General features: G+C 45.7%; 1 protein-coding gene across 1 annotated transcript in view; it reads left to right on the top strand.

The window, feature by feature from the left end:
* LOC139275018 (protein diaphanous homolog 3-like) overlaps nucleotides 1-22,709 on the top strand; it is a 1,005,387-nt gene that overhangs the window by 773,638 nt on the left and 209,040 nt on the right. The window contains 2 exon segments of the mRNA XM_070891880.1: nucleotides 7,884-8,004; nucleotides 12,343-12,348. Coding sequence (XP_070747981.1) covers nucleotides 7,884-8,004; nucleotides 12,343-12,348 — 127 coding nt within the window.

The following is a 22,709-nucleotide window of genomic DNA, read 5'->3' as shown; positions in this document are numbered from 1 at the left end:
TTAATGTGTTTTTAATGTGTTTTAATAGGGTTAAAAAATAAACTTATCTTAATGGACAGGGTTTTAAATATAAAAATGAGTGATTAAATTTAATTTTTCTACATCTTAAAACTCTTACGCTGGTGAAAGCTGACTATACGCCTGCTTTTAAGAGTTTGAAGGACATTTGCTGGGCAAGAGTTGGGCAAATAATCCAATCTCTGCCCCGCGGACGTCCTTCCCGTGGGGATGCAGTAGATCTATTAGAAGAAATTTTGACAGTTCGGAGGAGCCAGTTCTTGGTGCATGCGCATTGCGCGCCGAGAACCGGTATTTGCGAGGCCTCTTCGGGTGCGTGCGCACATCATACGCACCTGGCGAGGCTGCAATTTTTGGCCCAATATGTTTAGATTTGTCGCTGTGTTTCAAGGCCAAGGTACTTACCAGTTCATGTCTCCATTATCAGTTTTCCCTGGACAGTTACTGTTATCGATCCTGCATTTCTTGCATAAATTTTAACTGTTATAGTCATTCTGTTTTGGTTGTATAGTTTGTATATCACAGAAGCAGTAGATGTATCCTGCAGGCGGCGTTGTGTAAACTGTGTTTGAAAAATGAAGGCTAAATATTTGTTGATTTATTGCTGTACTGCACTGTGTTCCAAAAAATTACTGTAGCAGATACAGATATGTACTATGTGCAGCAAGTTTTACAGTGAGGAAGAAAAAATGTGTTGTATGCAAGTGTCTACTATGAGGTGCACAGTATATAAAAAAAATGAAAGCCGTTTTAAAAATATATATGATTTGTTTGTAGCATTCACACACTTAATTTCCATTAGAATTGAATAGAGAACTTTCTTCAGATTCTAAGGTCGAGAGATCTGATTTATTTTTTGTATTTACACACCAGTTTTAGTAACATTGCAGTGAAACATGGCTTTTCGCCCTCAAAGGTACAAATGAGGTTGCTGTGTTTGGCTATGACGTCCCCTGATGGGTTTACTTGTCAATGGTCAGTGTTTCCTAGTTTTGACTCAGTTTTCCTGTCAGGGATGGACCTGATCTGACTGCATGTCAATCTTCACAATTTAGTCTTTCAATTAACTGGAAAACAATCTTTAAATCCCATTTCCAAGCAATGCAAGGATTTTTTTTGTTGAAAAAAGTAACTCTCACCTTTACAATGGACAGTGGCATAGCGAGGCAGAAATGCGTTTTAAACGTAACATGAAAGGTTAGAAAAAGAGGTAAAATGAGCTAGTGATGGTAGAAAAGAGAATTAAAGGGGGTGGAATTGCCCCTTTTCGCCCAGGGGCGGACAGTGGAATTGCCCCCATCTTTGTGGGGCCGATAATTAATGGCTTTGCGCTGCGCCTCCCGATTAGCGCCTCGGGTCCGGGCGCACACAACGATGACATCATCGCCATGCGCGCCGACCCCTTTGTGCCCCACGAGGGTGGCACAGGGTAAGACCAACGACAGCTTTGTGGGGCGAGAAGCTGACGTACAGGGGCAGCCGGGGCATTCCTTAAAGGGCGTACATGCAGCCCAGCACCCCCTCTTGGGTGCCGGGCCGCTGGCCCAGTGGTGGCCACCAATGCCAATGCAGAGTTCGCAGCGGCCCTCCACTTTAAAAGAAGGGGAGGAGTTTGTGGTGCATCTGCGCTATGCGGAGCGCTGAGTTGTATGCTCCACTACTGCCCCGAGACCGCCTCGTAAACAAGGTGGAAAACCTCAGACTCTGCTTCGCCTCGTTTCCAGAACACTATGACCCAATTCAGCGAGAGGGTCGGCACTTCTGACCCGGGCATAAAAAGGCCTGGGTTCGGAGGTTACCGCTTCACAACGCTGGCAAGGGGAAATTTTGCCCCACAATGTTTTAAAGAGGAAAAAGAATAGAAGCTCAGGTGAAGTGTTTCAATGTTTGTTTTATTCATTCGTGGTAGGCGTCGCTGGCAAGGGCGGCATTTATTGCCCATCCCTAATTGCCCTTAAGGTGGTGGTGAGCCACCTTCTTGAACTGCTGCAGTCCATTTGGTGAAGATACACCCAGAGTGCCGTTAGGGAGGGAGTTCCAGGATTTTGGCCCAGCAACTATGATGGAACGGCAATATATTTCCAAGTCAGGATGGTGTGTGACTTGGAGGGAAATTTGGAGGGAGTGCTGTTCCCATGCACCTGCTGCTCCTTCTAGGTGGTAGAGGTCATGAGTTTGGGAGATGCTGCTGAAGGAACCTCGGCACATTGCTGCAATGCATCTTATAGATGGTACACACTGCAGGCATGGTGTGCCGGTGGTGGAGGGATTGAATGTTGAAGGTGGTGGATAGGGTTCCAATCAAGCGGCCTGCTTTGTCCTGCATGGTGTCGAACTTCTTAAGTGTTGGAGCGGCACTCATCCAGGCAAGTGGAGATTATTCCATCACACTCCTAACTTGTGCCTTGTAGATGGTGGAAAGGCTTTGGGAAGTCACGAGGTTTGTCACTCGCCGCAGAATGCTCAGCCTCTGACTTGCTTTTGTAGCCCAGTATTTATGTGGCTGGTCCAGTTAAGTTACTGGTCAATGGTGACACCCAGGATGTTGATGGTGGAGGATTCGGCATTGGTTATGCCTTTGAATGTCATGGGGAGGTGGTTAGACTTTCTCTTGTTGGAGATGGGCATTGCCTGGCACTTGTGTTGTACAAATATTACTTGCCACTTATCAGCCCAAGCCTGAATATTGTCCAGGTCTTGCTGCATGCGGGCATGGACTGCTTCATTATCTGAAGAATTGCGAATGGAACTGAGCCCTGTAATGATCAGTGAACATCCCCACTTCTGACCTTATGATGGATGGAAGGTCAGTGATGAAACAGCTGAAGATGGGTGGGCCTAGGATACTGCTCTGAGGAACTTCTGCAGCGATGTCCTCAGGCTGAGATGATTGGCCCTCCAATAACCACAATCATCTTCCTTTGTACTAGTTATGACTCCAGCCAGTAAAAAAATTTCCCCCCGATTCCCAGTGACTTCAATTTTACTCGTGCTCTTTAATGCCACACTCAGTCAAATGCTTGCCTGATGTCAAGGGCAATCTCTCACCACACTTCTGGAATTCAGATCTTTTGTCCATTTTTGCACCCAAAGCCGTAATGAAGTCTGGAGCCGAGTGGTCCTGGCAGAATCCTAGCAGGACATCGGTGAGCAGCTTATTGGTGAGTAAGTGCTGCTTGATAGCACTGTCGACGACACCTTCCATCACTTTGCTGATGATTGAGAGTATATCTGGCATTGCAGATCAAGCAGTGGCAATTAAAATTGGGCGGGCTCAACTGCGGGTAATCGATCCCCGACATCTGCTTTCCATCTGGGCGAAAGGTTGAAATTCTGCCCCACTAGTAGTTTTGAAAAAGTATCAAGATTTCAGCACCATCTACAATTACCCTCTTATTTTCACATGTCCCAACTTAAGTTGGATTTTTGTGTAACATCTCCCATGTAAGGGATAGCAAAAAGTGTGGATGAGAAGTGTGCAGGAGAACTCACTGCTGAGTCCCCTTTGCAAGACCAGGAGAGACTTTCGATTTCACCTAAACCCAATTAGCACTTCCTCCCCAAATATAGTTCAAGCAAATGATCCAACCACTGTCCAAGAGTTATTATTCATCTGTGATCTATTTTCTTACACTTCATCAATACGAAGCCTATATTCTCTAGAGTTTAGAAGATTGAGAGGTGATCTCATTGAAACATACAACATTCTTACAGGGCTTGACAGAGTAGATGCAGGGAGGATGTTTCCTCTGGCTGGGGAGCCTAGAACCAGGGGGTCACAGACTCAAAATAATGGGTTGGCCAATTAGGACTGAGGTGGGGAGAAATGTCTTCACTGAGGGTTGTGAATTTTTGGAATTCTCTACTCCAGAGGGCTGGGGAGGATCAGTCACTGAGTATATTCAAGACAGAGATCCATGGAATTTTGGATATTAAGGGAATCAAGGGATATGTGGATAGTGCAGGAAAATGGAGTTGAGGTAGAAGATCAGCCATGATCACATTGAATGGCGGAGCAGGCTCGAGGGGCCGAATGGCCTACTCCTGCTCCTATTTCTTATAGGTAAAAAACGGGATGAGGTCCTACGAGACAAATTTAGGGAGCTAGGAGCTAAATTAAAAAGTAGGACCTCAAAAGTAGTAATCTCAGGATTGCTACCAGTGCCACATGCTAATCAGAGTAGGAATCGCAGGATAGCTCAGATGAAAATGTGGCTTGAGGAGTGGTGCAGAAGGGAGCGATTCAAATTCCTGGGGCATTGGAACCAGTTCTGGGGGAGGTGGGACCATATAAACCAGACGGTCTACACCTGGGCAGGACTGGAACCAATGTCCTAGGGGGAGCATTTGCTAGTGCTGTTGGGGAGGTGTTAAACTAACATGGCAGGGGGATGGGAACCTATGCAGGGAGGCAGAGGGAAATAAAAGGGAGACAGAGGTAAAAGATAGAAAGGAGAATAGTAAAAGTGGAGGGCAGAGAATCCCCAGGCAAAAAATAAAAAGGGCCACATTACAGCAAAATTCTAAAGGGACAAGGTGTGTGAAAGGGACAAACCTGAAGGCTCTGTGCCTCAATGCGAGGAGTATTCGGAATAAGGTGGACGAATTAACTGCGCAGATAGCAGTTAATGGATACGATGTAATTGGCATCACAGAGACATGGCTCCAGGGTGACCAAGGCTGGGAACTCAACATCCAGGGGTATTCAGCATTTAGGAAGGATAGATATAGAGGAAAAGGAGGCGGGGTGGCATTGCTGGTCAAAAAAGAAATTAATGCAATAGTAAGGAAGGACATTGGCTTGGATGATGTGGAATCGGTATGAGTGGAGTTGCGGAATACCAAAGGACAGGAAACGCTGATGGGAGTTGTGTACAGGCCACCAAACAGTAGTAGTGAGGTTGGGGAAAGCATAAAACAAGAAATAAGGGATGTGTGCAATAAAGGTACAGCAGCTATCATGGGCGACTTTAATTTACATATAGATTGGGTTAACCAAACTGGTAGCAATGCGGTAGAGGGGAATTTCCTGGAGTGTATTAGGGATGGTTTTCGTGACCAATATGTGGAGGAACCGACTAGAGAACTGGCCATCCTAGACTGGGTGATGTGTAATGCGAAGGGACTAATTAGCAATCTTGTTGTGCGAGGCCCCTTGGGAAAGACTGACCATAATATGGTAGAATTCTTTATTAAGATTGAGAGTGACACCATTAATTCAGAAACTAGGGTCCGAAACTTAAGGAAAGCCAACTTCGATGACATGAGGCGTGAATTGGCTAGAATAGACTGGCAAATGATACTTAAAGGGTTGACGGTGGATAGGCAATGGCAAACATTTATAGATCACATGGATGAACTTCAACAGTTGTACATCCCTGTCTGGAGTAAAAATAAAATGGGGAAGGTGGCTCAACCGTGGCTAACGAGGGAAATTAAGGATAGTGTTAGATCCAAAGAAGAGGCTTATAAATTGGCCAGAAAAAGTAGCAAACCTGAGGACTGGGAGAAATTTAGAATTCAGCAGAGGAGGACAAAGGGTTTAATTAGGAGGAGGAAAATAGAGTATGAGAGGAAGCTTGCTGGGAACATAAAAATTGACTGCAAAAGCTTTTATAGATATGTGAAGAGAAAAAGATTGGTGAAAACAAACGTAGGAGCCTTGCAGTCGGACTCAGGTGAATTAATAATGGGGAACAAAGAAATGACAGACCAATTGAACAAATACTTTGGTTCTGTCATCACGAGGGAAGACACAAATGACCTTCCAGATGTACTAGGGGACCGGGGGTCTAGTGAGGAGGATGATCTGAAGGATATCCTTATTAGGCGGGAGATCCCCAGGGCCTGATTGTCTGCATCCCAGAGTACTTAAGGAGATGGCCCTAGAAATAGTGGATGCATTGCTAATCATTTTCCAACAGTCTATCGACGCTGGATCAGTTCCTATGGATTGGAGGGTAGCTACTGTAACACCACTTTTTAAAGAAGGAGCGAGAGAGAAAATGGGTAATTACAGACCGGTTAGCCTGACATCAGTAGTGGGGAAAATGTTGGAATCTATTATTAAGGATGAAATAGCAGCGCATTTGGAAAGCGGTGACAGGATCGGTCCAAGTCAGATGGATTTATGAAAGGGAAATCATGCTTGACCAATCTTCTGGAATTTTTTGAGGATGTAACTAGTAGAGTGGACAAGGGAGAACCAGTTGATGTGTATTTGGACTTTCAAAAGGCCTTTGACAAGGTACCACATAAGAGATTGCTGTACAAGGTCGAGGCACATGGTATTGGGGGTAATGTACTGGCATGGATAGAGAATTGGTTGGCAGGCAGGAAGCAGAGAGTCGGGATAAACGGGTCCTTTTCGGAATGGGAGGCAGTAATTAGTGGAGTACCGCATGGCTCAGTGCTGGGACCCCAGCTCTTCACAATATACATTAATGATTTGGATGAAGGAATTGAGGGTAATATCTCCAAGTTTGCAGATGACACTAAACTGGGTGGCGGTGTGAGCTGTGAGGAGGATGCTAAGAGGCTGCAGGGTGATTTGGACAGAATAGGAGAGTGGGCAAATGCATGGCAGATGAAGTATAATGTGGATAAATGTGAGGTTATCCACTTTGGTGGCAAAAACACGAAGGCAGAATATTATCTGAATGGTGGGAGATTAGGAAAAGGGGAGGTGCAACGAGACCTGGGTGTCATGGTTCATCAGTCTTTGAAAGTTGGCATGCAGGTACAGCAGGCAGTGAAGAAGGCAAATGGAATGTTGGCCTTCATAGCTAGGGGATTTGAGTATCGGAGCAGGGCCTTGGTGAGGCCTCACTGAAATATTGTGTTCAGTTTTGGTCTCCTAATCTGAGGAAGGACGTTCTTGCTATTAAGGGAGTGCAGCGAAGGTTCGCCAGACTGATTCCAGGGATGGCTGGACTGACATATGAGGAGAGACTGGATCAACTGGGCCTTTATACACTAGTGTTTAGAAGGATAAGAGGGGATCGCATTGAAACATATAAGATTCTGACGGGACGGGACAGGTTAGATGCGGGAAGAATGTTCCCGATGTTGGGGAAGTCCAGAACTCGGGGACACAGTCTTAGGATAAGGGTAGGCCATTTAGGACTGAGATGAGGAGAAACTTCTTCACTCAGAGTTGTTAACCTGTGGAATTCCCTGCCGCAGAGAGTTGTTGATGCCAGTTCATTGGATATATTCAAAAGGGAGTTAGATGTGGCCCTTACGGCTAAAGGGTTCAAGGGGTATGGAGAGAAAGCGGGAAAGGGGTACTGAGGTGAATGATCAGCCATGATTGAATGGTAGTGCAGGCTCGAAGGGCCAAATGGCCTACTCCTGCACCTATTTTCTATGTTTCTAGTAGGCTGATGGGGCGGTAATTGGCCGGATTAGATTTGTTCTGCTTTTTGTGCGCAGGACATAACTGGGCAATTTTCCTCTTTTCATACAAAATAGTGCTTTAGCTGTTTAATAGTTTTTTAGTTAATATATTACAGTCATAAAGTTGTCCCTGATGTTTCCGTAGTTTTAATATAGTACTAATGTTCAGTTCAGTGCCTCAGTACATGAGCTGCAAACAAACTCAGCTGGTTGCCCTCGGGAGATAGCAGCTTTTTTAAATCTACCAACTGTGTAAGGGTTAAATTATGTCACAGCACTGGTGTGAACAGTACGGCATATTCACACAAATTACTTTCTCCACAATCTGGAAAAAAGTCACATTTGCTGCACTCTTTGTACAATATTGAATGTATAGTTGAATTTATCATTGTGAGAAGTGAAAATAGCTGACTTTATTTTCCCCACAGGTTAAAAGCTTTAATATTGGTATTGTCTTCCTTTTGTAGTATGTGCAGAAAACTTGGAGAAGAACCTTAAGCAGATGGAGAAACAGCTTCAACAGCTTGAAAAGGATTTGGAGACTTTTCCTCCAGCAGAGGACATGCATGACAAGTTTGTGACAAAGATGTCCATATCCTTCCTGACAGCTACACAGCTCATGGAGTGTCATTTAGTTAAGCCTCACATATATTTATCTTTTTTAAGTGCATCGGTGCTGTTTCACCGCTGATATTAATCATCTTAAAGCTGAGGGGGCTTTTTATGTGAGTGATTGAATGAAGGATTACATAAATACAGTACAGCAATATTGTAAAGCAACTTTAAAACTAGCTTCAGCTTACATTCTAATTGGTCTAACTAGGATTTACAGGCAAAATACAGTTCAATTCTAACACAGGTGCAGCGTCGAAAATCTGGAATCCGGACCCGCCAACTTTGGGGACCTGCCGCTGCCCGACCTTGGGCCTCGCCGCCACTAGCCTCGCCCCCGCAGCCCTTACCTCGCTGCCGTTCGCCTCGCCCCACTTGCCGCCACTGCCCTTACCTCGGGGCCTCCTCGTAGCCCGCCTGAACACCACCTCCGCGACGGGGCCAGCCCCCTTGAACAGCTCCACCACGGCAGGGCTCCGCCCGACCACCACCTCTTCAACGGGGCCCACCAGCGCAAACACCTCCTGCACGGCGGGGCCCCACCCAAACATATCCTCTACGGCAGGGCCCCACCCGAACACCACCTCTTTGGCGGGCCCTGCCCAAACACCTCTTCAGCGGGGCCCCGCCCGAACATCCAAACATCTCCTCTATGGCGGGCCCCACTCAAACACCTCCTCTTAGCAGGGCTGGCCAGCCTGAACAGCTCCTCAGCGGGGACCCCTCCCCCTTTCTGGCGTTCCAAAATCCAGAAACACCCGAATCTGGGCTTGAGTATTTCCGGATTCGTGACGTCAGAAAGACGATCGAAAGTCCGGAATCCAGAATGACCTCGGTCCCGAGGGTTCTAGATTCTCGACACTGCCCCCCGTACAGGTTGAAACCTCCCTTATCCGGAACCCTTGGGAGCTGGCCTGTTCCGAATGAGGGATATTTCCGGATAAGGGGGGAGGTCACATGTTTTCTGTGCGTGTGTGTGTACGCCGATTGGCTGACTGTCAGTCAGTGTGCAGGAGGCTGAGGGAGCCCCGCACACCCGTCCATAGACTTCCAACACAGAGAGAGAGTGGGAATGCTGCGAAATGGCGCGCTGGGGAGCTCGATGGCTGCAGCTCGCTGTGCGAGTGTCGGGCTTTCTCTCTTTTGGGTATGTGTCTCTGCATTGGGCATTTTGCAATGCGGGTTGACGTACCTGTGGGTGTGGGAGGGTCAGTGAGGGAGGAAAGCCGGCACTAATTCGACTCAGTCGGGGTGGGGAGTTGGGGGGAGGGAGGGAGGAGGAGGTCGGCGGCCTGAACAGGCCCAGTGGGCCCGAAGGTGTCGTCAGGCCCTGAAGATGCCGGCGGGCCCCGAGGTGTTGGCTCTGACATTGGGTAAATTTATTTTACATTGATATTTTTCAAGGATTTTGGGTAAATTTATTGTGGGTCTGTAAATGTAAATGGCCAAGTTTTTTTTTTAACATTGATATTTTTCGAGAATTTTGACCGGCCGTGTTGTACGCATGCGCCACCCAGCAGCTAGGAATGGTTCCAAATGAGGGGTGGTGCCGGATAAGGGAGTCCCGGATAAGGGAGATTCAACCTGCACCATTTTAAGTCTTAAATTTTGCAAAAGGGTTATTTCATAGACGACGTAAAAGTGCCTCAGAAGTGGAGGATAGGCTGCGGATGACTTGCAATGGTTAGATCATTCTATGCAGCTTTATGATGTCTGGACCTATCTGTGTTTTCTCAACGCTAAGGAGAATGGACCAAAAGGTCAAAATCTTACAGAATCGATTTTCTCTTCACATTCACACACACAGACACACACTCTTCTGAACTGGTTGGCATTGTTTTCTGTGAATGTATAATTTTTTTTATAAAGCGACAAGAAATTGTGAAGATTTTTTAATGTCTAGGAATATATACAGTTTAATAGAAAAAAATATAATTTGAAAAATTTTAATCTGTGGAAGTGGGAGCATATTGTAAAATATTTATCGAAAAGCATGTGCCTCTGCAAGTAACAATGCCTTGCAGAAATTAAGTAGCAATCATAACAAAGGGTGAGTCAATAAAAAATTCACTTCTGTTGAAATCAGTTTCCAAAGTGATATGACATAAACAATGGCCCAGAAATTCCGGCCTCCCTGGTCCATACTGAGTGTGTACAGACCCGGGAAGGCATCTCAAAAGCCATTTTTCAGCGCACATTGTGCATGTGCTGAAAACCGACTTTTCCAATCTGTCAAGCTGGAATTTGACATCTTCCGTATCTCCACATCCAGGACATTCGCATGGGCAAAATTGGAGTATTTACCCACCTCTTGCCCAGCGAATGTCCTGAAAACTCTTGCGCCTGATAAAAGCAGGCGCATAGCCTACTTTTACTGGCGTAAGTTTTAAAATGCACAAAAACATAATAAAATTAAATTTAAAAAATACGTTATTGTTTAAAAATCCTCCCCACTATGGTAAGTTTATTTAAAACCATAATTAAAAAAACTTTTTTTTAATAATACATAAATAACTTTAATTTAAATTAATAAAAATATGTGGTGTATTTTTTTCTATTTTTTATTTGTGTTTTGGGTGTATGGAGAGGGTTTCTCAATCATAATAATGGGAATTCCAACTTAGAGTTCCCATTATTATGAATGAGAAAATACTTTACCTGGATTGGCTGCCCAGAGCCATGTGACTGCAGCTCCAGCCCTGCGGACATCCTGACTTGCACGCGCTCTGACGAGTCAGTGGAGGCCTCAGGACCGGGATCTCTCATGGGCACAGCAGATTCAGGTAAGCGCATCTTTTTTTACCTGATCGCCCGCGGGAAGCAGCCGACCCGGATTTCTAGGCCAATATGTGCAGAAAATTATGCTGATGTTTCTAAATCTGCTGAGTTATTGTGGCCTTTAAATTGCTAATGTTCAGATCAGCATGTCAACACTATATTTAATTGACAATATTTAACCAAAAAAATTAGCCTCGAATAGAAATAGACTGATAAAGATCATTTTACGTCAACTCGATCAACTGAAGGCAGAGGGAAATCAGAAAAAGGAAAGGGATGACTTAAGTCGAAATAATTTAATATCGTAAGAACAGTGGCTTTCTGTGATCACATCTGGCTACTGTGGTCACAGCGCACATTACAGATTTGGTGGGCAAGAAATGTAATGTGATCTGCAGCTGCATTGAGCTAACTGTTATTTATTAATGACCGTAATAATGTAGTCATACTTAATTTTGGGGGAAATATTGATTGTGATATCATACACTTAGCTAATTTTATACATGGCAACTCAACATGGAACATTAATTAAAATATAATTGACTTCATTTATTATGAACTGTAAAACTTATTTGCTTTAATTAAAATCGACAGAGAACAAGAGAAAGGAGCAGCAGCAAGTTTCATTGTTATAAATTTAGGACACAGGGTTAACCTAATTATGTATTCATAATGTTGCGTATAATGGCTAAGTATCTTTCGAATTTGGAATGAGTGACATTGAATGTGCTTCCCCCATGGCAGATTTAACCTTGCTGATCTTTCATTGATAGTTCCTTGATCTATAATAGATCCATCCAATTTATCAGGCCCAGAGACAGTAGTATTTTTTTTATCTCGCTGGGCTGGATTTTCAGTTGTCTATAGCCTCAGTTAGCAGCCAGAGGGGCGTTAATGCGAGCGTTAGAGCTTAGCAACCAAACGCGCAGCTTTTAGCGCCCCGATGAGAAATTCATTTGAGGCTCACCGGGGGCGCAAACCATTATCACCTGGCTGCAGATGATCACTCTGATCATGAGGTAATCCTGGTGCAACACATAAGCTTGCGCCCCAGTTGCTAAATTCGGTGAGCGCCCGCCAATAACGTCTGGAAAAACAGAGTCCTTAACTAGTGGCTACTTAAGCGCTTCCCTCAGGGGTCACAGTCAGTGCAACATTTACACAGAGCATGGTGCATAAGCCACCGAGTTTGCAGCAGCAGGTCGACGTAACAGTTCAGCGTTAGAAAAAGTAATTTGCTAAACTTTGATGGGTGCATTACTATACTGTCAGCGTCGCATTGTACAGTGTCTAGCAAGGCGGCATCAACAGAGAAGGGCTGTTGGCCATGTCGGCAGCCGAAGGAGCACAGCCCCTAGATGTCGGTGCAGGAGGCCATACCCCCCCACGGCTTCACCGGCAGCAACGCTCATAGGAGGAGCAGTGTGTCAGAAGGCTGCACTTCCGAAAGGAGGTAGTAACAGTGATATGCCATTTCCTGCAGGCAGACTGCAGCCTCACATCAGCACCAGGACTTCACTGCTTGTCGCAGTGAAGGTCACGGTGGTACAAACCTTCTATGCCTCCGGCTCCTTCCAGGCTGCATCAGGGTACATATGCAGCGTCTGACAATTCGCAACACATCGCTCCATCCGTGATGTCACACAGACACTCTACACGCGCAGAATGGACTTCATTATTTTCCAGAGGACCAGGGAGAAAGAGGATGAGCGCATATGTGGGTTTGCCAGGATAGCGGGCTTCCCTAGGATGCAAGGAGCAATTGACTGCATGCACGTGTCCTTGCGAATACCATTCCAGAATGCAGAGGTTTTCAGAAACAGAAAGGGATACCACTCCCTAATTATGCAGCTGGTGTGCGAACCACACACAGCGTATTCTCGCAGTCAATGCTTGCTATCACTGAAAGCGCACATGATGCCTTTATCCTGTGGGAGAGCACTCTGCCTCGACTGGTTCAGCCACCATGGCAAGGCTGAGGCTGGCTGCTCGGGGACAAAGGTTACGGCCTGGCCACCTGGCTAATGACCCCCCTCCGCAACCCCACCACTCTACAATGAGGAACGCTACAATGAAAGCCATGCCACCACCTGCAACATCATCGAGCAGTCAATAGAGGTGCTGAAGTAGCGATTCCGATGCCGACACCGCTCTGGAGGCAGCTCTAGGGTCTCATTAGTCATTGTGGTGTGCTGCACAACTTGGCCATCATGAGGGCCCAGGGCTTGCCAGTAGGGATTGCAGGCCCACCTCAGCAGGGGGAGGAGAAAGAGGAACAGAAGCCTCCAACGCCTCGAATCTCCAGCAACGTGACGAGGACCAGCAGCAGCCATGCAGGAGGCAGCCTGCCAATGTTGGCAGCACCATGGCTATTCGGCAGCGGCTCATAAGGGAGCGCTTCGCTTAAATGGAGGTAGCTGAGGGATGCAGCTAATAATGACCACGCATTGTGCCACGATAATGCCACACCTCTGTAACAACTCAACAGTCAGACACCAGAGGCTGACGGAAATGGTTCAACTGACATTTTATTTGGCAAGGTGCACATAAAAGATTACTGCACAAAATAAAAGTTCATGGGATTGGGGGTAATATATTAGCATGGATAGAGGATTGGCTAACTAACAGAAAACAGAGAGTCGGGATAAATGGTTCATTCTCGGGTTGGCAATCAGTAACTAGTGGGGTGCCGCAGGGATCAGTGCTGGGACCTCAACTATTTATAATCTATATTAACGACTTGGAAGAAGGGACCGAGTGTGACATAGCCAAGTTTGCTGATGATACAAAGATGGGAGGAAAAGCGATGTGTGAGGAGGCCACAAAAAACCTGCAAAAGGACATAGACAGGTTAAGTGAGTGGGCAAAAATTTGGCAGATAGAGTATAATGTTGGAAAGTGTGAGATTATGCACTTTGGCAGAAAAAAATCAAAGAGCAAGTCATTATTTAAATGGAGAAAAATCGCAAAGCGCTGCAGTAAGCGGGACCTGGGGGTACTTGTGCATGAAACACAAAAGGTTAGTATGCAGGTACAGCAAGTGATCAGGAAGGCCAATGGAATTTTGGCCTTTATTGCAAAGGGGATTGATTATAAAAGCAGGGAAGTCTTGCTCGTTAGACAGTGTATTGGTGAGGCCACACCTGGAATACTGTGTGCAGTTTTGGTTTCCATATTTACAAAAGGATATACTTGCTTTGGAAGCAGTTCAGAGAAGGTTCACTAGGTTGATTCTGGAGATGAGGGGGTTGACTTATGAGGAAGGGTTGAGTTGGTTGGGCCTCTACTCATAGGAATTGAGAAGAATGAGAGGTGATCTTATCGAAACGTATAAGATTATAAGGGGGCTTGACAAGGTGGATGCAGAGAGGATGTTTCCACTGATAGGGGAGATTGGAACTAGGGGGCATAATCTTAGAATAAGGGGCTGCCCATTTAAAACTGAGATGAGGAGGAATTTCTTCTCAGAGGGTTGTAAATCTGTTGAATTCGCTGCCTCAGAGAGCTGGGGAAGCTGGGTCATTGAATAAATTTAAGACTGAGATAGACAGTTTCTTAACCGATAAGGGAATAAGGGGTTATGGGGAGCAGGTAGGGAAGTGGACCTGAATCCATGATCGGATCAGCCATGATCGTATTAAATGATGGGGCAGGCTCGAGGGGCCGTATGACCTAATCCTGCTCCTATTTCTTATGTTCTTAAACATGCTTCAAACAACCCCAAAAACCCCACAACCTCCAATAAAACAAAATGGAGCCGCCCCTTCAAAAAACACAACAGATGCTGAAACATCCCAACATATATACATAGGTCCCATGCGGACGCATTTATTCAGTGCGTCTTCCACTGGCATTTCCCACCCCACTGCCTCGTCCCCCTCCCTCGCCTACTACTGCTCCTCCTCAATGGGTCCTCACAATGCAGGTGTAGTGTGATCTCGGCCTGCCGTTCAATGGCTGCTACCACATCAGCTACGGCCCACGCCATCATGCCTGAGACTCCATTTTCCGTTGTTATCTGCCAAGGATGGGTTCAACGGGCTCCTGAGATGCAAATGCAAACATTGAGATGGCCTCCATCACACTAAAAGCAAGTGCATCCATGCTCGGCGGGATCCTCGCCAATGCACCCATTAGCTAGTGGTGCATCTACTTGGACATAGCCTCCAAGTCCAGGTATTCATCTGCCTGTCTGTGAGCAGGACTCATGGGCCGACTTACCCTCTGGAAAGCTGGCCCCCGAGTTTCCCCTTGCACTGGGCATTGCCGCAGGCCACTGGGGCCAAGAGCCTCAGCTTCATGCAATCCCGGTCTCCCCACTCGCTCCCAATGAGGACATGTGCCGGCACACTACTCTCCACCTCCTCATCTTCCCCGTCGTGTGAAGACGTCCGCTGACAGGTAGGCTACCGCTCTTCTGGCTCATCATCTGTAAGCACAAAGCAACAGAAGTGGGGTTATCAGCTGAGGAGGGGACAGGAAGGCAAGAAGTAGGGGGGCATCGTTATTTTGGTTGCAACATGTTGTAAGGCATGTGGCCTCAAGGCTACGGGGACTCACACAAAATGCCCATCTCATTCACATACCGTCACTGTCTCGCGGGGGCTCTGCCTCCCCATCTTCCATGACTGCAGCACACGTGAGGGCGGATACTCGCTCCTCCACCTCGCTGAGGTCCTGGAGGTAGGGCTCACCTCCGTCCCTACGATGCAGCTCACGCATATTGTGTACGAGTTTGACCTGCAATGACAAAAACAAAAAGTTGTTAGTGGCTGTGTAGGTGCTGGTGTGCCACAAGTGTGTGCAGTAGAGTACTCGCGAGTAATATGAGGAAGTGTGCATATCTGCATTTCATCCTGCATGGCATTCATCGCACAGTGGATGTGTGAATGGTGGGTCTGGTACACAAGCAACTACCAGTAAGTATGGGGCTCAGGCCTGTGACTGCATATGAAGAGTTGAAAGGTGCTGCAAGGTAGGCTCAGGCTGAGTAAGGAGCTCGAAGGTGAAAGACACTTGGATGGGCAGGGCATGTCTGGTGAGTCAATAGAGAGATCTCAGGTTGGCTTCTGCAAGGAGGAGCATGGCGTGGTAGACATATAGAAGGGGTAGGCAATGCAAAGTCTTTATATTGTGTGAGGCAGTGAGATTCACATGAAAGCATTGGAAGGTGAATGGAAAGGGTACTCACCCTGACGATCCTGGTAGGGTTGTTGAATTTATTGCGACATTGCACCGCTGTTGTGGCCACCATGTTCCGGGCTGAAACATGCTGTGCCACCAACCTCCACAGCCTTGTCAAAACCCTAGAGGGTAGCCTTCGTCCCCCTGCAGGCTGGAGGGCATTCCAGTGACTCCACTGCCTCCAGCAAGGCATCAAGAGCAGGATACGAGAAGCGGGGAGATAGCTGGAGTCCTCCTTGCTCTTCCATTTTTGCACTTTGAAGACACTGTGGAGCTGGAGCTCCTCATGCGCTAACTTACCTTGCCACGCCTTTAAGACTCTGATTTTTCCGGGATCTGAATCAGAGTTCGGCGCATGCGCAATGGGTCCACAAAATTTACCGACCAAACTTCCGTTATCGCCCCCCTCTAGCTCCGGTGTGTAACGGCTGATTTTGCGCCCCTGTCAGCTCTTCGACCGATTCTGACGAATTTCTGGGCGGGAGGCACTAACTTTTCCATCCCGAGCGCAGGCCGATTGCCCTTCTGGTCCGCTCCTCCGCCCCTATCCCAGGCCGATTGGCCTCCCGGTCCACTTTCCCACCCCTATCCCAAGCCGAATGGCCTCCTCTCTCCCAGTCCCCGCACCTAACTACACCCCTCCCTTTCCCCCCTCACCCCCCCACTTCTTTCTCCCCCTCTCTTTTACCTTTCCTGCTGCTGCTGTCCGGGCATCTGCTGGACTTACCTGTGCCGATTTCTTTAACTCTCCAGGTTTTTCTGCAGAGGCCACATACCCTAGCCTAAGCAGAACTGGTGTAACTCTCAGATGGCCAAACTTGCCTAAATGGCCAGAAAAAAAAAACTTACCTAAAAAAATCGTAACTGAGTTACGCTAATGCAAATTGATTGGGGAAACTATGGTTTTTTAACTTAGGCCAAAAAAAGCAGCCTGCTAAAAAAAATGGCACAAATCACTGGCGAAAATTGAGCCCAAACATTGTAAATAGCTGAGACCCAAGCACAGATCCTTGCGGTACCCCACTAGTTACGGCCTGCCAACCTGAAAAGGTCCCGTTTATTCCTGCTATAGGTTGTACCTCTCCAGTCCGGAACTCTTTAGTCCAGAAACATCCCTGGTCCGGCATCATTCCCGGTGGGGGTGGCGTCCTGCGCTGTGTCCTGGTTGCTCCTCTTCACCCCGCTGCTTCCAGTGTTTCTTCTTAGGTCGAGTCGGCGCGCTGTCTCTTGGTGCTGGCTGCTCCTCCTTCAGTGTTTCCTCCTAGGTTGGGTCGGCGCAGAGATGGAACGAGGCCCGAGTTTTGCAGCCGAAGTGTGGCAGAGGCATTCGGGAACCTGAGCACTGTCATCAGGACCCAGTAAGTCTAGGGTCGACGTGACATCCCGTGGTCTGGAAAATTCTCTGGTCTGGCACCGGTCAGGTTCCAAGGGTGCCAGATTGGAGAGGTACAACCTGTATCTGTTTTTTGTCCATTAACCAATCCTCAATCTGTGCTAATATATTACCTCCAATCCCATGAGTCCTAATTTTGTGTAATAACCTCTTGTGTTGCACCTTATCGAATGCTTTTTGAAATTCCAAATACACTACATCTATTGGTTCCCCCTTATCTACCCTGCTAAAAGAACATTAATGCTCCACCTGGTCCAACAAAATTCGATGCCTGGCGCTCTATGGTCCTTACCCAGGATCGTTCCCGCACCTCCCTTTAACTTATTTAGATCAGCTGGACTTTGCGCCGTTGGTTTTCCCACCCCGACAATCAGCAATCAGCTCCAACAGCATGAAAAGCTTGCTAACATGAACCTAATGAGGCCAGGCCCGTGATAATGGTTTAGGCCTCAGATAGCTTGCATTGGGTTGGCCAAGGGTTCACTCCGCCTGTTTTCCACCTGAAAGCAGTTTCGTGAGTCATTGTTTTGGAAGATCAAGGGGGAATTTTAACCCCCAAAAACAGGTGGGTTGGAGTCGGGTTGTAAGTTCAAGAATCCAGAGCAGAACCCATCTCCCACCCGCCCACTCCCGGTTTAATGGAGGCAGATCATCCATTTAAATATTATGAGGCTGGCATGCCTCAAATTTAACCATCATTTAAATGTATCTTTGGCTGGTCGGGTTTCACAGGCCTTGGGAAACCTGACAGCTAATGGAAGGCAAGGACTGCTGGATCCAGGAGGTAAGTGCCTTGACACTTACCTCCTGGATCCATAGTCCCTGCCTAACACAGCCCCCAATATTGCTGACCCCCCCCCCCCCCCCCACGAGGCTTCCGTTCGCCTTCACCGCCCCCCGCTCCCCCCCCCCCCCCCCCCCCCCCCCGGGCATGGTGATCTTCAGGCCGGATCCGATGTTTCCTTCCCCGCCTCTCCGGGTTTCCCAACCCACCTCCCGATTGAAATTCCGGCCCAAAGGTCTGCTTTACTATATTTTTGTTTGTGTCTCTGCTATCTGTATCCGAACTCGCACCAAGTCTTGTTCACCCATCACCCTTGTGCTTGCTGACATACATTGGCACCGATCCAGCAACGCCTCCATTTAAAAATACTCATCCTTGTTTTCAAATCCTGCCATGGCCTCACCTGTTCCTATATCTGTCACCCCTCCAGCCCTATAACCCTCCGAGATATCTGCGCTCCTCCAATTCTGGCCTCTTGCGCATCCCTGATTTTAATTACTCTACCATTGGCAGCTGTGCCTTCAGCTGCCTCGACTATGCACTCTGGAATTCCCTTCCTAAACCTCTCTAACTCTCTCTCCTCCTTTAAGACGGTCCTCAAAATCTATGACTTTGATGATGCTTTTGGTCATCTAATATCTCTTTATGTGACTCAATGTTAAAATTTATTTGATAACACTCCTGTGAAGTTCCTTGAGACATTTTACGACGTTAAATACGTTATATAAATGCAAGTTGTTTGATATTAGAAATATCAAGTCCACGGGCTGCAACCGCAGTGGCAACCAGGATGGGGCATTTTTCAGAACGGAACTAATGTATCATGATATTGGTTTCTTTCTGTCGTGGTACATATAGCGCTAAAAGCCAGGTTCACGCACAGTAAATGGCCCAGCTTGTTTTGAAGCACACTGGCCCCAGAATATAGAGGTTATATTTACATCAGATATCAGAGGGAGGGTCCAAGACATTCAATTTAAATATAATCATAATGTGGGTTTTGTTTGAATATATGTTTAATTGTCAGCCTTTTTGAGTTTGCGAAACATATTTAAATTTCTTTTGTCCCAGTCAAATTTTGAAAAACATAACTTGCTGCAATTGAGTAGTCAACCTGAAGCAGTTAGAGACATATTTATAGGCCAGAGAGACTCTATGGGTGGTCAACAACAAATGACCAGATCAAGATTACGGTCTGTGGCCCTGTGTCCAATCCAGTTTACATTACTGTTTAGCTCAGCAGGCACAACTGTTTGTTTTCTATCTTCCAAGGAGGAATTCTGAAGTCTATAACTACTGTAAATTTACCGCATGTCATTGTTTCTTTTCACTTATCTGTTTACCGGTTAATAGACCTATTTGTCAGGCATGCCCATTCTACCACCACCTGAAGTCAAAAAACCCGATAGGAGGGCAGTAATAGAACCGGTTAGCTAAAATACAGCAACAAAGGTTTCCTGTTTGGGCCTTGCAATTGCTGCAAACTACTTGGGTGAAGACACAGTCTGGATTATGTAAAATTATTGGGAGAAAGGGCTCACTGAGACACTGAACCGAAGAAAAATATCTACAATTAAAATCCCAAAACGTATAAACATTGGGGGGTTGATGATTCTGCAGAGACATCAGTCATGTTTGGAATGAGTAACCCATGTTTCCCAGAAGCTAACCTTGCATGCTGTGTTCACCCTTCAACAGTGTGGAACATTTGATTAGAAACATAGAAACATAGAAAATAGGTGCAGAAGCAGGCCATTCAGCCCTTCTAGCCTGCACCGCCATTCAATGAGTTCATGGCTGAACATGAAACTTCAGTACCCCATTCCTGCTTTCTCGCCATACCCCTTGATCCCCCGAGTAGTAAGGACTTCATCTAACTCCCTTTTGAATATATTTAGTGAATTGGCCTCAACTACTTTCTGTGGTAGAGAATTCCACAAGTTCACCACTCTCTGGGTGAAGAAGTTTTTCCTCATCTCGGTCCTAAATGGCTTACCCCTTATCCTTAGACTGTGACCCCTGGTTCTGGACTTCCCCAACATTGGGAACATTCTTCTTGCATCTAACCTGTTCAAACCCGTCAGAATTTTAAACGTTTCTATGAGGTCCCCTCTCATTCTTCTGAACTCCAGTGAATACAAGCCCAGTTGATCCAGTCTTTCTTGATAGGTCAGTCCCACCATCCCGGGAATCAGTCTGGTGAATCTTCGCTGCACTCCCTCAGTAGCAAGAATGTCCTTCCTCAAGTTAGGAGACCAAAACTGTATACAATACTCCAGGTGTGGCCTCACCAAGGCCCTGTACAACTGTAGCAACACCTCCCTGCCCCTGTACTCAAATCCCCTCGTTATAAAGGCCAACATGCCATTTGCTTTCTTAACCGCCTGCTGTACCTGCATGCCAACCTTCAAGGACTGATGTACCATGACACCCAGGTCTCGTTGCACCTTCCCGTTTCCTAATCTGTCACCATTCAGACAAGATTAATTTTCTCCAATTTCTCTTGAGCTATATACTACTATTTTGGCTATATAGTTCACTATTATATTGACTTTGTTGATTATAGCTCTGCATTGGACATGTTGAGCATCAAGTCTACTTCCCATTTCATTTAACTAGCCTTGCATAATGCCAGCCTGGCTTAATTCTAACACTCTTGCCTATTGGGTTCAAGCCATACTCCAGGACTTGAGCACAAAATCTGAACTGACATTTTGGTTGCGCATTAGGAAGATGTTGCATTATCAGGTACAGTCCGTTAGAATAGATGCTAAACCAAGGCCTTGGCTATTGGTTATGATGCTCCTGTTTAATGTTTTTAAAAATTGCATGGCCCTATACAGAATTTAAAGATTTCTCCCAGTGTCTTGACCAATACTCATCCCTCAACCAATGTCGAAATACATAAATCGACGATTCATCCCATTGCTTTTTGTGTCAATTTGATGTACACAAAATGTCTACTGCATTCTCCGACATAACTACAATACTTCAAATATATGTGAAGCACTTTAGGGCATTTCTGAGAGATTTGATGAGGTGTTATATCGATGCACGTCTGTTTTTCGTCTCTTCCTTTCTTTCAACACTTTTTAAGCTCATACATAAAGTTCAGCAATTTTACAAGGGTATCAGGATTGCCAGCACTTGGGAATCTGTTCTGAAATATGAATCGCTATGCTCAAAAGAAAAGGGGAGAAAATTGAAAAAAGGAGAGAAAAAACACAAATATATTTGGATAGAATATTCTTCTGGAACATTAGACTTTAGGCTATTTCCAAGGTACTGTAATAATCTGTGAATTTCGCACACCATTGCATTAAGACTCTATCAGGAATGTGAATTTGAAACTGTTCCTTACCTGAGCATAGACCTGGGATGCAAGTGCCTTCTAGCGGTTGGAAAGATCCAACATGAAATGTTTGGGCAGTCCCAATCTAGCTTCTAGTGAGCCTATAAGCACAAATTTGGCATTAATTGGCAATGCAATCCAGAGAGGCTTCAGCTAGTTAGTGTGGAAAATGGCATGCTGGTGTGCTGTTCCGAGGTTGGGGTTGAAGCATATTGTTGTAGCAGATACTGTGTGTCTGCCTGTGCTATCTCTGACATGGGTACCTGAAATGGAAAGTGTTCTATTCATAGTACTAACATCCCTAATCTTGTAAATCTGTGGAATTATCTGCCCCAGAGAGCTGTGGAGGCTGGGTCATTGAATATATTTAAGGCGGAGATAGACATATTTTTGAGCGATAAGAGAGTCCAGGGTTATGGGGAGCGGGCCGGGAAGTGGAGCTGAGTCCATGATCAGATCAGCCATGATCTTATTGAATGGCGGAGCAGGCTCGAGGGGCCAAATGACCTACTCCTGCTCCTATTCCTTATGTTCTTATGTTCTAGTATAAAAATGTGAATATGCTTACAAAAAAAAATAGGTGCGATATAGTTCCAAAAAATTATATCTTTTTGCATATGTTATTCAGCAGTGCGTTGAAACACTCAGATGCGACTGTAATACCCTTCATTGAAAGTCATTCAGCACTATACTGATATTCTGCAGTGTGAAATTGAAATGTAATACACAGACCAATACATTTATGTAATTTGTCCAAAAGAAAGACAACATTATATTGAATTTAAAAATCTCAATTAATGGTTATTGACTTTATACAACTTCAGAAACCTATCAGAAAATTTGCTGATGAATGTACAGATTTAGTTAATCCCCTCACAGAACTATATAAGTATCGAGAAGAACAAAACAATGCAAACAAGACGAGTATCTGTATGTAATCCAATGTTTTAAATGGGCATAGTAGTTACATGTCAGAAAATAAGGGTTTGGTCTGATTTAGATCAGTTCTTCTCTACATCCACATGTGTAATGTAATGACATTTGTATTTAATTATATTCAATGGCTTTTCACATTTACACAGTAAGGTTTTCCAATAAAACATAATAATGTACAAATCATTATCTTTATAAAAAAATCCTGATTCATTATTAACTTTTAAAAATTCATTTCACATAATTTCGACTAAGAC

Source organism: Pristiophorus japonicus, chromosome 10 (genome assembly GCF_044704955.1).
Source record: "Pristiophorus japonicus isolate sPriJap1 chromosome 10, sPriJap1.hap1, whole genome shotgun sequence".
Classification (NCBI taxonomy): Eukaryota; Metazoa; Chordata; class Chondrichthyes; family Pristiophoridae; genus Pristiophorus; species Pristiophorus japonicus.
Note: the sequence above shows the minus strand (reverse complement) of the source record. Positions and strands in the feature narration are given on the sequence as shown.